At 43.6% G+C, this 12,822-nt stretch overlaps 1 protein-coding gene across 1 annotated transcript in view; it reads left to right on the plus strand.

Moving 5' to 3' along the window:
• The first annotated feature begins 444 nt into the window (after positions 1-444).
• The window catches only part of ATXN10 (ataxin 10), a 68,703-nt gene continuing 56,325 nt past the window's right edge, over positions 445-12,822 (plus strand). The window contains exons 1-3 of the mRNA XM_081957993.1: positions 445-749; positions 4,974-5,165; positions 10,187-10,269. Of these exons, the coding sequence (XP_081814119.1) occupies positions 604-749; positions 4,974-5,165; positions 10,187-10,269 (421 nt within the window). The 5' untranslated portion in view covers positions 445-603. The remainder of the gene's footprint in view (positions 750-4,973; positions 5,166-10,186; positions 10,270-12,822) is intronic.

The raw sequence follows: 12,822 nt of genomic DNA on the forward strand, positions 1-12,822 counted from the left end.
AATTCTTATTCTATTCTAAATTCTTATTTTATTCTATATTCTTATTCTATTCTACTCTAATTCTGTTCTATTCTAAATTCTTATTCTATTCTATATTCTTATTCTATTCTACTCTTATTCTGTTCTATTCTAAATTCTTATTCTATTCTGTTCTATTCTAAATTCTTATTCTATTCTATATTATTGTAAATTCTTATTCTATATTCTTAATTCTATTCTTCTGTTCTAAATTCTTATTTTATTCTATATTCTTATTCTATTCTACTCTTATTCTATACTTCTGTTCTATTCTAAATTCTTATTCTATTCTAAATTTATTCTATTCTTAAACGTCTGCAACAAGCCCACGCATGCGCTCACTGCCCAAAGCAGGCGAGTTAAGCGTTGCAATGGACGCAGTTACACCACGGCAACGCGAGGCCACCACGACTCTCTGCGCATGCGCGGGAGGGGAGACGCACGCGTCGAGAACGAAAGAGAAAGAGGTGCCCGGAGCGCCGCACAGCTTCTCTCCAGGGAACCCTCGTGACCTCTGACCCGAGCACGCAACTCCGGGGGTTGCGAAGGACGCTCCCCCCCACCCTCCCTCCCATTCCCTTCGCCATGGCGACGGGTGGGGAAGCGTTGCCCGGGCTGGCGGCGGAGTTGAGGCGCTTTGCAAAACGCGCTTCGGAGCCGGCGATGCTGCCGGACGACGGGCTGGCGACGCTGAAGCGGGCTACGAGCCTCTTCCGGGAAGCGGCAGTAAGGTGGGGACGGCGTCGGCGGGGAGGGTTTCTCTGTGTGTGTGTGTGTGTGTGTGTGTGTGTGTGTGTGTGTGTGACGTGGGTAGGCGCGCATGCGTGTTGGCGACGGGGGGGCGGTCGCTACTGGACGGGGTTATATTTCACCCCCCACCCCAAACCACCATCCCCAAGGCAATAGAGGCTGCCTAGGCATTGAGGTCTTCTCATGGACCAGGAATGTTTTTTTTCCTGGTTTGAAGATAAATTGAGTTAATTATGGAATCCTTGGTGCTCTCTGAGCTTTCTTGCTTTCTTGCAGACGTTTCATTACCAAACTAGGTAACATCATCAAAGCTAAAGGGCAAGTAGGGCTTGTAGAAAGGAGGAGGTGGAGCACCGTGGAGTCCTTGGTGCTCTCTAAGCTTGCTTGTTTTCTTGCAGATGTTTCATTATCCAAGCAAGGCCACTTCAAAGCTAAAAGGCAGTGGGGTTTGTGGAAAGGAGGAAGAGGAGGAGGAAGATAACTGTGGGGTCCTTGGTGCTCTCTGAGCTTGCTTGTGTTCTTGCAGGCATTTCATTACCAAACTAGGTAACATCATCAAAGCTAAAAGGCAGTAGGGTTTGTGGAAAGGAGGAAGAGGAGGAGGAAGACGACTATGAGGTCCTTGGTGCTCTCTGAGCTTGCAGACGTTTCATTACCCAAACCAGATAACATTGTGCTAGTCTGGATGATGAGTAGAGCAAATGATGCAAATGACCAAGGAGTATTAATCCTTCCCTTCCCCAGTATCCTGTCAAAGCTGAAGAAGCTTCTTGGGTGAGAAGCGAAACGTCTTCAAAGAAAAAAAAAGAACAAGAAAGTCCAGTTGCCTCCTGAAAAAAGCACCTTTGGGGACAACCGTGACCTGGGTGACTGAGAATTTCTACAGACCTTTAGCTATACCATTTGGGCTAAACACCCTTGGAATGGTGTGGGAGTAGGAATGGATTTTCAGAGAGAAAAAATTGCAGACTACGGGAACTATTACCACTACTCAGGTGACCCTGAGGACACAGCCAAGCCTCCGAGTGCTTCAAGGATCCTCTAAAAAGATGCAAAGGACCAGGAATATAAATCCTTTCATTCCCCACTGTCCTGTCAGAGCTGAAGAAGCTTCTTGGATGAGAAGCGAAACGTCTTCAAAAGAAAAAAAAACAGAAAGTCCAGTTGCCTCCTGAAAAAAACACCTTTGGGACAGCCGTGGCCTGGATGGCTGAGAATCTCTACAGACTCTACGGACTTTTACCACTGATGATGTTACCTTCGTTGGGTAAGGAAACATCTGCAAGAAAAGAAACAAGGCCAGAGAGCTCCAAGGAGCCCCACAGTCGTCGTTGTCGTCATCCTCCTCCTACGTTCCACAAAACCTACTGCCTTCTAGCGCTGATGATGTTGCATAGTTTGGGTAACGAAACGTCTGCAAGAAAACAAGCTCAGAGCACAAAAGACGTCAATCCCGAGCTACAAATATTCTTCTTTCTTAGTACTTCTCAAGCAAAGTATGTGGACTTCCACCGCCGAGATTCCCTAGCCAGCCTGGCTGGCTGAGAAAACCCGGGTGTTGAAATCCACACATCTATGTGTATTTCTATACGTGTCTGTGTGGATTTCATGTCCACATCTATATGGTCATGAACAGCGGTGTTCCGGTATTTTGACGGGCTGTTACAGAGAGGAGTGAGACAACTTACTTTCCAAAGCACTCGAAGGCCAGGCAAGGAACAATGGATGGAAATGGACCAAGGGGAGATTCAGCCTAGAAATAAGGATAAATTTTCTGACAGCGAGAAGGTTCAACCAGTGGAACGGCTTTCCTTCAGAAGTTGTAGGTGCCTTATCACCGGAGACTTTTAAGAAGAGACTGGACAGCTACTTGTCAGAAATATGTAGGGCAGTGTTGGCAAACCTTTTCGGCACCAAGTGTCGAAACGGGAGCATGTATGCGCCTGCTGGAAAACGGAATAGCAGACGCCCAGTGTGCATGTATGCGCCGGGTGGCTGCTCTTCTGGTTTCCAGCGCACTCATGCACACCGGCCTCCTGATCTTCTGGTTTCTTGTGCGCATGCGTGTGTGAATACGAGGTGGCCGTACACCGCATGTCTACTCTGGAAACCGTAAGATCATCTTCCTGGCACCCGCGCACCAGCCAGCTGCTCTTCGCACACACATGCATGCCAGAAACCGGGAGACCAGGTGGCCAGTGCGCATGCACACACCGAAGCCAGAAGGGCAGCTGCTTGGCACGCGCATGCACACCGGGTAGCTGCTTTTCTGGTTCCGGTGCTCCCGGGGGTGTGAAGAACCCAGAAGAGCAACAGGCAACGGCTCGCGTGCCCGAAGAGATGGCTCTGCTTGCCACGCCCGGCACCCATACCATAGGTTTGCCATCACGGGTATCGGATCCCCTGCTTGAGCAGGGGGGTGGACTAGAAGACTTCCAAGGTCCCTTCCAACTCTGTTATTCTATAAATTATGTCTTAAAATTGTCGAGGTTGAACAACACTGATTTAGACCCTGCCTCGTGTTTTCCCCTCCAAACAAGAACCCCGTGAGATGGGTTAGGTTGAGAGTCATGACTGGCTGAAAGTCACCAGTCAGCTTTCATACCTAAGAGATGCTTACAGCTTGTGGCCTCCTGGTTAACCAGTATATCAAAATAGGCTCACCCGTTTAGCCTTCTCCGTTTTCTACCTGACACCCCTTCTTCAGACACTGGTCGTATCTCCCCAGTGTTTTCCCCTTCTCTAGATTTCTCTTTGAGGTAAACAAGTTCAAACCTCCAGCTATTTCTTACAAGTCTTTTTCTTGCAGGCCACTTTTCATAGAACACATGATAATACAGTTGGAAGGGACCTCGGAGGTCTCCTACTCCAACCCCATCCTCGATCAAGAGACCCTACAATTTTAGACATATTCATCTTGATTCCTTTCCTCGAGATAAATCCCAGTTTGACAATCTCTTTTCCAAAACCAATGGCCATAGCAATATTCTAGGAGCAGTTGAGGAACATCGGCTTCTCTTGATCTTAACCAATGTATTTCTCTTGATGCAACTTAGGGTTTAACATTTGGTTTATTTTCTTTTGCAGCTTTGTGTCACGTCATTGGTTCATACATTCAGATTCACTAACAGGAATATTGTTATATGAGTCTTTGTTCAGTAACAATGAATCTACACATAGGTGGGCATCTGAATTTATTTTATTAAAATAAATTTGGAGGACGTGCTGCTTGGATCAGGAGAAGCCAGATTGGGCAGGTTTTGAAACCAAGCACCTGGTAGGCACAGCCTGACTGGATTGGATGAAAATGGGGCTCTTAAATGAAGGCTGATGGAAAAAAAATATTCACAACTTTTTGTTCTGGGTCAGGAGATTAGCATACGATGGCTTACTGGGAGCCAGTAAGCCTGATATATTTGTCCCAGTTGCACAAAGTGGTCCTAGGTGTGGTCTGTTTAAGGTAGATTTAAATCTAGTTTTAAAATCTTATCAGGTAGGCCGAGACCCGTTAATTTCTTTGAATTTCTACATAACTAGAATAGAAATGTCAACCTCACCTCCCCTCCAGAAAAAAATCATTTGCTAGATGTCTAAATTTCCCTCTTGACCTTTCCTTTCTTCCCCTCAAAATAAGCAATTAAAAAAAAAAAGCCTTTGGCAAATTTGTTATAGAACAGGGGTGTCAAACAGGATTTCTTCGAGGTCTAGATCAGCATTGTAGTTCTCTGCGGGCCAGAGGGGGGGGGAGCATGTGGGAGACTGGACAGACACCTGCAGCATTCTGCTGGCCAAAAACTGGCCACGCGGAGGTCCCTGTTTTTGGCAGGCAGAGTGTTGCTGAAGGCCCTCAAAAAAGAGGCTGAAAATCTGGGTGCGTCTTATACACTGAATACAGAATTGTTTTGTCTCCCGAAACCCCGCCGCTTTCACCCAAATGGCCACGCGTTGCCTTTAGGAGGCTTCCAGAGTGTTGCTGGAGACCACGGAGGCCGAAAATGGGCCTTGTAAGGGTTGCATGTGGCCCGTTTTGGCCGGCAGAGGCACTGGGGGCCGGTACTTTGATAATTTCCAGACTGGCCCCAAGGGCCGGATTTAAGCACCCTGCAAGCAGGATCCGCCCTGCGGACCTTGAGTTTGACCCCCCTGTGATAGAGATTTGCTTTGATAATACCATTACTTCACTTCGTGTTTGTTTTTCATTTCAGGGAAACAGCGACGGAAAGTTTGTTCCAAGATCTCCTGCGGATTTTGAAAAAAGTTTCGCATGAAATTGAAGTGACCTGCCAGGATGCCAGTACATTGGCACATCTAGATTCACGGCTGCAACTGTTATCGGAGTGTTTTCGGTGCCTTCGGAATGCTTGCGTGCAGTGCGCAAACAGCCAAAATATTATGAGGTATAGTTTTGGCTCCGGTGAGTGGAGCCTATACATGCGTAGCTTTATTTGAATGCTTAAATCCCATCCTTTGTTCATATTTCTGAGTTTTTATCGGATTTAACTTGGGAAGCTTGCTCTCTTTGAAATCCATCTCCCTCTTTGTTAATTCACTTCATCTTTTGTCTACTCCCAGCATATTAATAGGAGATGATTTGTCTCTGGCATTGGAATGAAACCTTGTGAGTGAATGAATTCATAGGTCAGGCTAACTGACCGATGCATAATATTGTATTTGTTTGACTCTGTTCAAAAGTATTAGATTAGACTTCATTTTGCAATCTTGGTGTCAGCCCTCCACCCCCCCCCTTTGGGAGTTTGGCGGTTATTTTCTTCTTTTATGCTGTCTGAGTATGTTGTACAGTAGAACTATTCAGAGATGGAAGTTCAGTGAACTACCGTATTTTTCGGAGTATAAGACACACCTTTTTCCCTCGAAAGAGGCTGAAAATCTGGGTGCGTCTTATACACCGAATACAGCATTTTTTGCCTCCCGAAGCCCCGCCCCTTCACCAAAATGGCCGTGCATAGCCTTATGGAGGCTTTCAAGACAGCTCCTGGGGGCTGGGGAGGGTAGAAATGAGCAAAAAAGGGCCGTTTTTTGCCCCCCCAGCCCCCAGCAGCACTCTATAAGCCTCCATAAGGCTATGCATGCAATTTATTTGACAAAAAACGGCCCTGTTTTCGCAAAAAATGAGCAGGTTTTTGCTTGTTTTTGCCTCCCCCCCCCCGGAGCACTCTGCAAGCCACATACCCCCCCAAGGCTATTCATGCCTTTTTAAAAAAAATTGGGCCCGTTTTGGGAGGTTTGCAGAGTGCAAAAACTTTTTTTTCCCTTTTGGAAAGCTCTTTAATTGATTGATGAGAAGTAGATTGATCAAGTGCTGTGCCAGCAGAAACAAAGTCTTAGGTGCTGCAGATTGTCAGCGATTTCCTTCTCTAGCACATGGATAAATACACCTGGAAACATCTACCTGCCTACCTACTCTCTCCCCCTACCTATCTACTGTATTTCTCTCTCTCTCTTCCCCCCCTCTATCTACCTATGTATCTACCTACTCTCTCTCCCCCTACCTATCTACTGTATTTCTCTCTCTTTCTACTTCTCTCTCTCTATCCCTCTACCTACCTACTGTATTTCTCTCTCTCTTATTTCTCCCTCTCTCTCTCTCTCTCTCCCCCTTTATCTACCTACCTACCTAACTACTCTCTCTCTCTCCCTACCTACCTGCTGTATTTCTCTCTCTTTCTCTCCCTCTCTATCCTTCTTTCTACCTACCGATTTATATTCCAGTGCGTCTTATACTCCGGTGCGTCTTATACTCCAAAAAATACGGTATTCATAATTTTGTACTATTTTTATAGTACTTTAGTAGCTATGAACCAGCCAATAATTTATATTGAAAATTATTAGAAGCCTGCCACAGGACCCTGAGTTATTATCTACAAAAGGCAGATCATGATAATGATTTGATTATGTTTACCATATCTTTCAGTGTATAAGACGCACTGGAGTATAAGACGCACCAAGATTTTGAAGAGGCAAATTAAAAAAAAAAGGTTTTGCACTCTGCAGACCTCTCAAAAATGGCCCGTTTTTCACGAAAACGAGCTTGTTCGCCCCCCAAAAGGCATGAATAGCCTTTAGGAGGCTTGCAGAGTGCTCCTGAGGAGTGGGGGTCCCCCCAAACAAGCAAAAATGGCCCTTTTTCAGAAAAACGGGCCTGTTTTTTTGTCCAAAAAAGGTCATGCGTAACCTTTAGGATGCTTATAGAGTGCTTCTGGGGAATGGGGAAAACAAAATTGAGCAAAAAATGGCCTGTTTTTCGCTCATTTCTGTCTCCCCAGCCTCCAGGAGCACTCTGGAAGCCTCCTAAAGGCTATGCATGGCCATTTAGGTGAAGGGGGTGGGATTTCGGGAGGCAAAAAATGCTGTATTCAGTATATAAGACGCACCCAGATTTTCAGCCTCTTTTTTGAGGGAAAAAGGTGTGTCTTATACTCCGAAAAATACAGTACTTGTTGAAATCTAGCAGAAATAACATATTAACCTAAAATATCTGGTTTTCAGGCTTCATTCAATTGCCCCTGTCTCTCCTTTAGGTCTTGTTAAATATGCACAGATACAGTACACACTTCTGCACTATACATGTTAGAAGGTACACTGGTGTTTCTCAACTGTAGCAACTTTAAGATGTGTGGACTACAATTCCCAGAATTTTTCAGCCACGCTAAGATTGAGAAGTACTCGGGTGGGATTCTACCGGTTCGGACCAGTTCGGGCGAACTGGTAGTTCTGACGATCAGCTGGGAGCGAACTGGTTCGCTCTGACTTTCAGCTGGGCCCGCCCGCCCCTATATTCCCTTTTCTGAAGTCCAGCTGATAGACGCGGCAGAGTGGCTTGCAGAGTGGCCTCACCTTTTGTGCACCGGGGCTAGAGTAGAAGGTACATTTTCAAATCCACTGTGTGCACACATAGCGCACATTCAGTGAACAGGTGGTGAATCCCACCATTGGAAGTACTGCTGTAAATATGCTGCGCATATTTCTTCTACCACAGTCCAAACTATAAAACTGTGATTTTGTTTTTAAGAAAAAATGCAACCTCCCCTATTTTAGCTCGATATATTAATTTTGTTGTAAGGTTAATAGTAATTCAGTAAATAAAATAGGTAGGCTACCTGGTACCCTCCAGATGTTTTGCACTTAATTTTTACAGTATTAGCCTCAGTAAATAAACAGAATTTGGGCACGGCTTGTTTTTTTCATTTTCATTTAGGTGTGCCTACACTGCACACAAAAATGGCTGTGTGTGTATGTGTGTGTTTTCCAGCATAACTCTGGAACGCTTCAAGCAAGTTCAACCAAGTCACACAGATGACTTACTCTCTGTAAACAAATACTGTTGGGGTAAGACATCCCTAACACCCCTCGGGGTGTATGTTCTATTAAGATACAGCCTGTTGTGCCTTAAAATGGCTTCTACTGTACTGCCGTAAAATGGCTTCTACTGTACAGTGCAGTGGAGTTGCCCTGGTAACTGCTTCACAAAGTACTCCACAAAGGGGCTCCTCTGGTAAAGGGGAAAATCCAACATTAGAAATTACATTTGGTCCCCCTATAAATAAATACCCGGACCACCCTGAGTTATCCACTAGTAGCCTATAAAACAGGAATATGAGCCAATATTTGCTACAATGTACTCTTTGTGGTATTACCTACAATTTCACTAAAGAATAGCAATTGTGGAGACTACTTTTACGATCCCTTATTATTACTTCTTGTAAAAAAAGATGTCCTAATTTTCTGCTTCTTTTAATAGCTTGTGTAAAAAATATGCAGTGAGTTCTTCATGCAAAGATGATCATGAGATGCGGCTCAGCTATTTGGATTTGCCCACTAGAAAGGATAATAACTTTTTGGAACAGCACAGGCAATGCCTCACTTGATTCTTTTAATTTAATTTCTTAAAATTCCATGACTTCTTACTGAATACCATGCCTTTTTTTTTAAAAAAAAATTGAAAATTGTGGTTTTAGAGAGAAGTGAGTTTTATCTAGATATTTTAACACATATAAACTCCGGCATTACTGAAAACGATGGGCCAGAGCTAGAAGAATTTATTGATGTAATTCATATGTGGCGATAAACTACACTTTGTACTGCCTCATCAATAAACTGAAACAAGCCACAGTTGGGAATGGTATATTTATAATGTTTTGTGGTTGCAGATTTCAGGCTTTCTCCATTTTATGGACAGTATTGTTCTCAATTCAGCTGGTGGAAGCCGTTTCATTTTAACGCCCATAGTATTTCAATCACCGAGAGAGTCTGAAGACTCATATTTTCTTTATGAATAGAACCTCTCATAGTAACATTCATTTTCATAGTGTTGAATGAATCTGGCCATTAGTCAAGGATGAAATGGCTTGAATGCCTAGAACTGGTTAGGATCTGGATGGAGATGAACAGCTTCAGCTGAATCATAGCAAAAAAACCGAGTGTTTTGAGGTTTGGAGACCACCAGCAACCAGAAATGGTTCCTCCTCCCATGTTCAGAGCCATTTGCAATCTGGTGATTCTCAGTGGTGGGATTCACTTAGGTTTACCACCAGTTCGCCACTGTGAGCATTCACACACTCGTGTCGCGCATGCTTTCTGTGCATGCGTGTGGTCTTCCACGCATGCGCTTTACTCACACGCATGGCATGCGCGCATGCGCACAGCGTCAAGAACGAGGCTACATAGGATATTTTGAAGCCAAGGCGAGTGGGTGGGACCACCTGCAGTTTGTTGCTACCGGTTCAGTCGAACCAGTCCGAACCGGCTGAATACAACCTCTGGTAGTTCTCCTGGTCTCATTGATCCTGCTGGAACAGAGGAAAGAGGCTATTTGCCCATTAATCTTAAGCAATTATGTTTTGTATGCCAGTTGCATCCCTTGGTTAGAAAGCGTAACTTGTAGTCATTTGTATGCTTGCCAACTCAAGGTTGGACTGTTGCAGTTTGGCCTTCCTGGGGCTGCCCTCAAAGACCATCCAAAGGGTTAAGCTGGTTCTCCGTGCAGCTGCCTGGGGCTGCATTTTAAGAGTCCAAGTTCAGCACCAATTTGCCCTACTGCTGCGCTAAAGAGATATCCTCAATTCTGGATGCTGACAAGCCCACCTGAGCCCAGGAAGCTCACAGGATGATCATATAACACAGGCCATTAGCCTAAGATTTAATAGGTTTGTTGAGAAGGTAATTGAGGCTCATTCAGCCCATTCCTCATTTTCTTCAATTCCATCTTCTTCTGCCAACATCTTGATGCTACCACAAAGGTTAACAGTGGTAAAGGATTGCTTCGCTCTTGTGTTTTCTGTTTGTTGTAGAGTATATATAATTGTGTTTTCTGAGAGTTTTATAATGGGTCTATATAATAATGTTGCATATAGCGTTAATTTCTCCATTTGTAAATGGACCTTTTCTTTTTAAATAATAGGAGCCTGGGTCTGATTGATGCATCTATCCATATTATCCAGTTGTTACAGAAATTAGAAAGTGATCTGGAATCACACTTGATAGGTAAGTATTGGGCAACTGTAGTTACTACAGTCTTACCAATCAGCCCCCCAAAACTTCTCAACTAAAAGCTGTTGTGCCTTTCTGAACGCACTCACAATGTTAATTTTGTTGTAGAGGTGGCGGGAAAAAATACTCCCGGCTTCATTTTACAAAAACATTTCTTGGCAGCCTGGGCGGTGTTCTTACCATTTAAGAACTACCAAATCCTCCTCTTAAAATGTATTACATTCTTTATGGAACTTTATTAGTGTCCAAAAAGGGGCTTTTTCAAGAGGCAACGGGACTTTCTGGTTTTTCTTTGAAGACGTTTTGCTTCTCATCCAAGAAGCTTCCTCAGTTCTGAAGCGTCTTGGCTGAGCAGCGAAACGTCTTCAAAAACCCCCCCAGAAAGTCCAGTTGCCTCTTGAAAAAGCACCTTTGGGACAACCATGACCTGGATGACTGAGGATCTCCATAGAAACTTTATTAGTAGTAGATTTAAACACTGGCTTGTTATTTACCCTATTTCCCCCCAAATAAGACCTCCCTGGATAATAAGCCCAATCGGACTTTTGAGCGCATGCGCTAAAATAAGCCCTCCCTGAAAATATTGCAACACAGCAGCAGCCATGAAGTGGCCATGCTCGCCGCCTCCTGCACCTCAAAAATAATAAGACCTCCCCAAAAATAAGGCCAAGCACTTATTTTGGGGGGTCAAAAGAAAATAAAATCCTTAGTGCATCTTACTAGTCTAAAATTCAGGACAAACCCTTTTCAAGTAACTAAAGAAAAAACTGATGAAAATTACATTATTGTCACTGTAGTAGACTAAGTCCACAAGTCTTAAAGTTCCCAAATTTGGACACCCCTGTAGTAGACAAAAATAACCAGTAGAGTAACTATAATGTAACCTGCATCATTTTTTTCTTAGTTACTTAAAAAGGATAGCCCTGAATTTATTTCCAACTTTCACTTTTGTTCTTTTCTACTTCAAAGGAATTGGTGCCAGTTTTTTACAACTATGATCAGAGCTGTAATTATATTGTCAAGATAATATTATTAAAGTATTCATTTCTGGGGATAATGGCAGATGCGATGAATATATCATACATCAAAATATTGAATAAATATATATGTTTTATTTGACTTACTGTTGGATTCATCTTCCAAACTGTTTCAATATTTTTTTTTTGTATCCTGACACTACAAATACTATATAAATTGCCATAAAGTCCACTAATAATAATATTTGGCTTTTGAGTTGCTTGCTTCTTACCTCCCAACCAGGTGACCATTGAATTGGTTGCCAAAAAGCAGTCATTATAATGCTGCACAACTTCAAATGAAAAATAATGTTATTTATTCCTGGAATCCATGAAAGACTTCCTCTTGAAATTTTACATTTATTATATAGGCCTTGAATACCTTCAAATAAAATCTAGCGTTATTGGAGCATTGATTAAACAAAGTGATTATTCTGTGCACGAGAGGGAAAAGCAAAGCAAAGGAAGAAAACTGGTATTACTGCAATTCTCTTTTTTTTAATATATATTTATGCCAGTGACTTAACAGTAGTAAAGAAATGGCCAATTAAGCATACAAAATTTGGCAGTACAGGCATATTTTCAAGTGGGACACCTGGCAATAAATACTTGTTTGACTATAGAAAGAGAAGTGAGTTTTACTGCCAGCATGTAATTGATAGAGAATGTGTTTCTCCCAACCTTAACAGGTTTAATAAGATCTCTGAACTGTGCAGTATTGCTTTCAATCGTTCTGTTTTTCACTCATTATCAGCACATGTATGCGGCGACCAGCTGCTCTTCCGGGTTCCATCGCATGCGTGCATGCCGGCCATGTGCGCGCCGGAACCAAGCAGTGGTCCGGCGCGCATGCGCGCAATGGAACCTGAAAGAGCAGCTGCTGATGGCGCACTTGCCCACAGAGAGGGCTCTGCACTATGGAATTCTGGCATGCGTGCCACAGGTTTGCCATCACGGTCCTATGCGTTCTGATGCTCTTACGTATAGGATGTGCATTAAAGCACTTCTATTTGCCATGTTGCCGTTGACCCAAATTGTCTCATTAGCTTCACTTGCACAATAACGCATGCCAGATTTTGTGGCTTGTTCCAGATGTCTAAGGGATGCAAACACCTGACAAACTACGGGCTCTTTGTTTTTTTTTGCAGTTCCAGTTTTGTGATGGTGCACTTAACCATGCATATTCTGCATGTATGAATGTAGAAGGGTCAAGGAAATCAGCCTTAAAAGCAAGTTTGAAAATAAAATAAAGATGAAATCAAGGTTTGGTTCTTATTGAATAAATAAGTGTGTCTTTTTGCCGGTGCCAAGTTCCATGCAACACACTTAGGTGCTAGTTGCGTGTCTCAGGTTTCTTGAGAAATAAACAGACAGGCCTTATTTTAGAGTAAGGGTCAGCAACCCGCAGCTCTGGAGCCACTCGTGGCTCTTCCATCCCTCTGCTGCCGCTCCCTGTCGCTGGCTGGCTCCACAATTGATAGGGCTTTTGGTTAGGGCAGGTAGAAGAAAAATGACATTGCTTTAGGACACT

Source organism: Natrix helvetica, assembly GCF_964273705.1.
Source record: "Natrix helvetica genome assembly, chromosome: 6".
NCBI classification, from domain to species: domain Eukaryota; kingdom Metazoa; phylum Chordata; class Lepidosauria; order Squamata; family Natricidae; genus Natrix; species Natrix helvetica.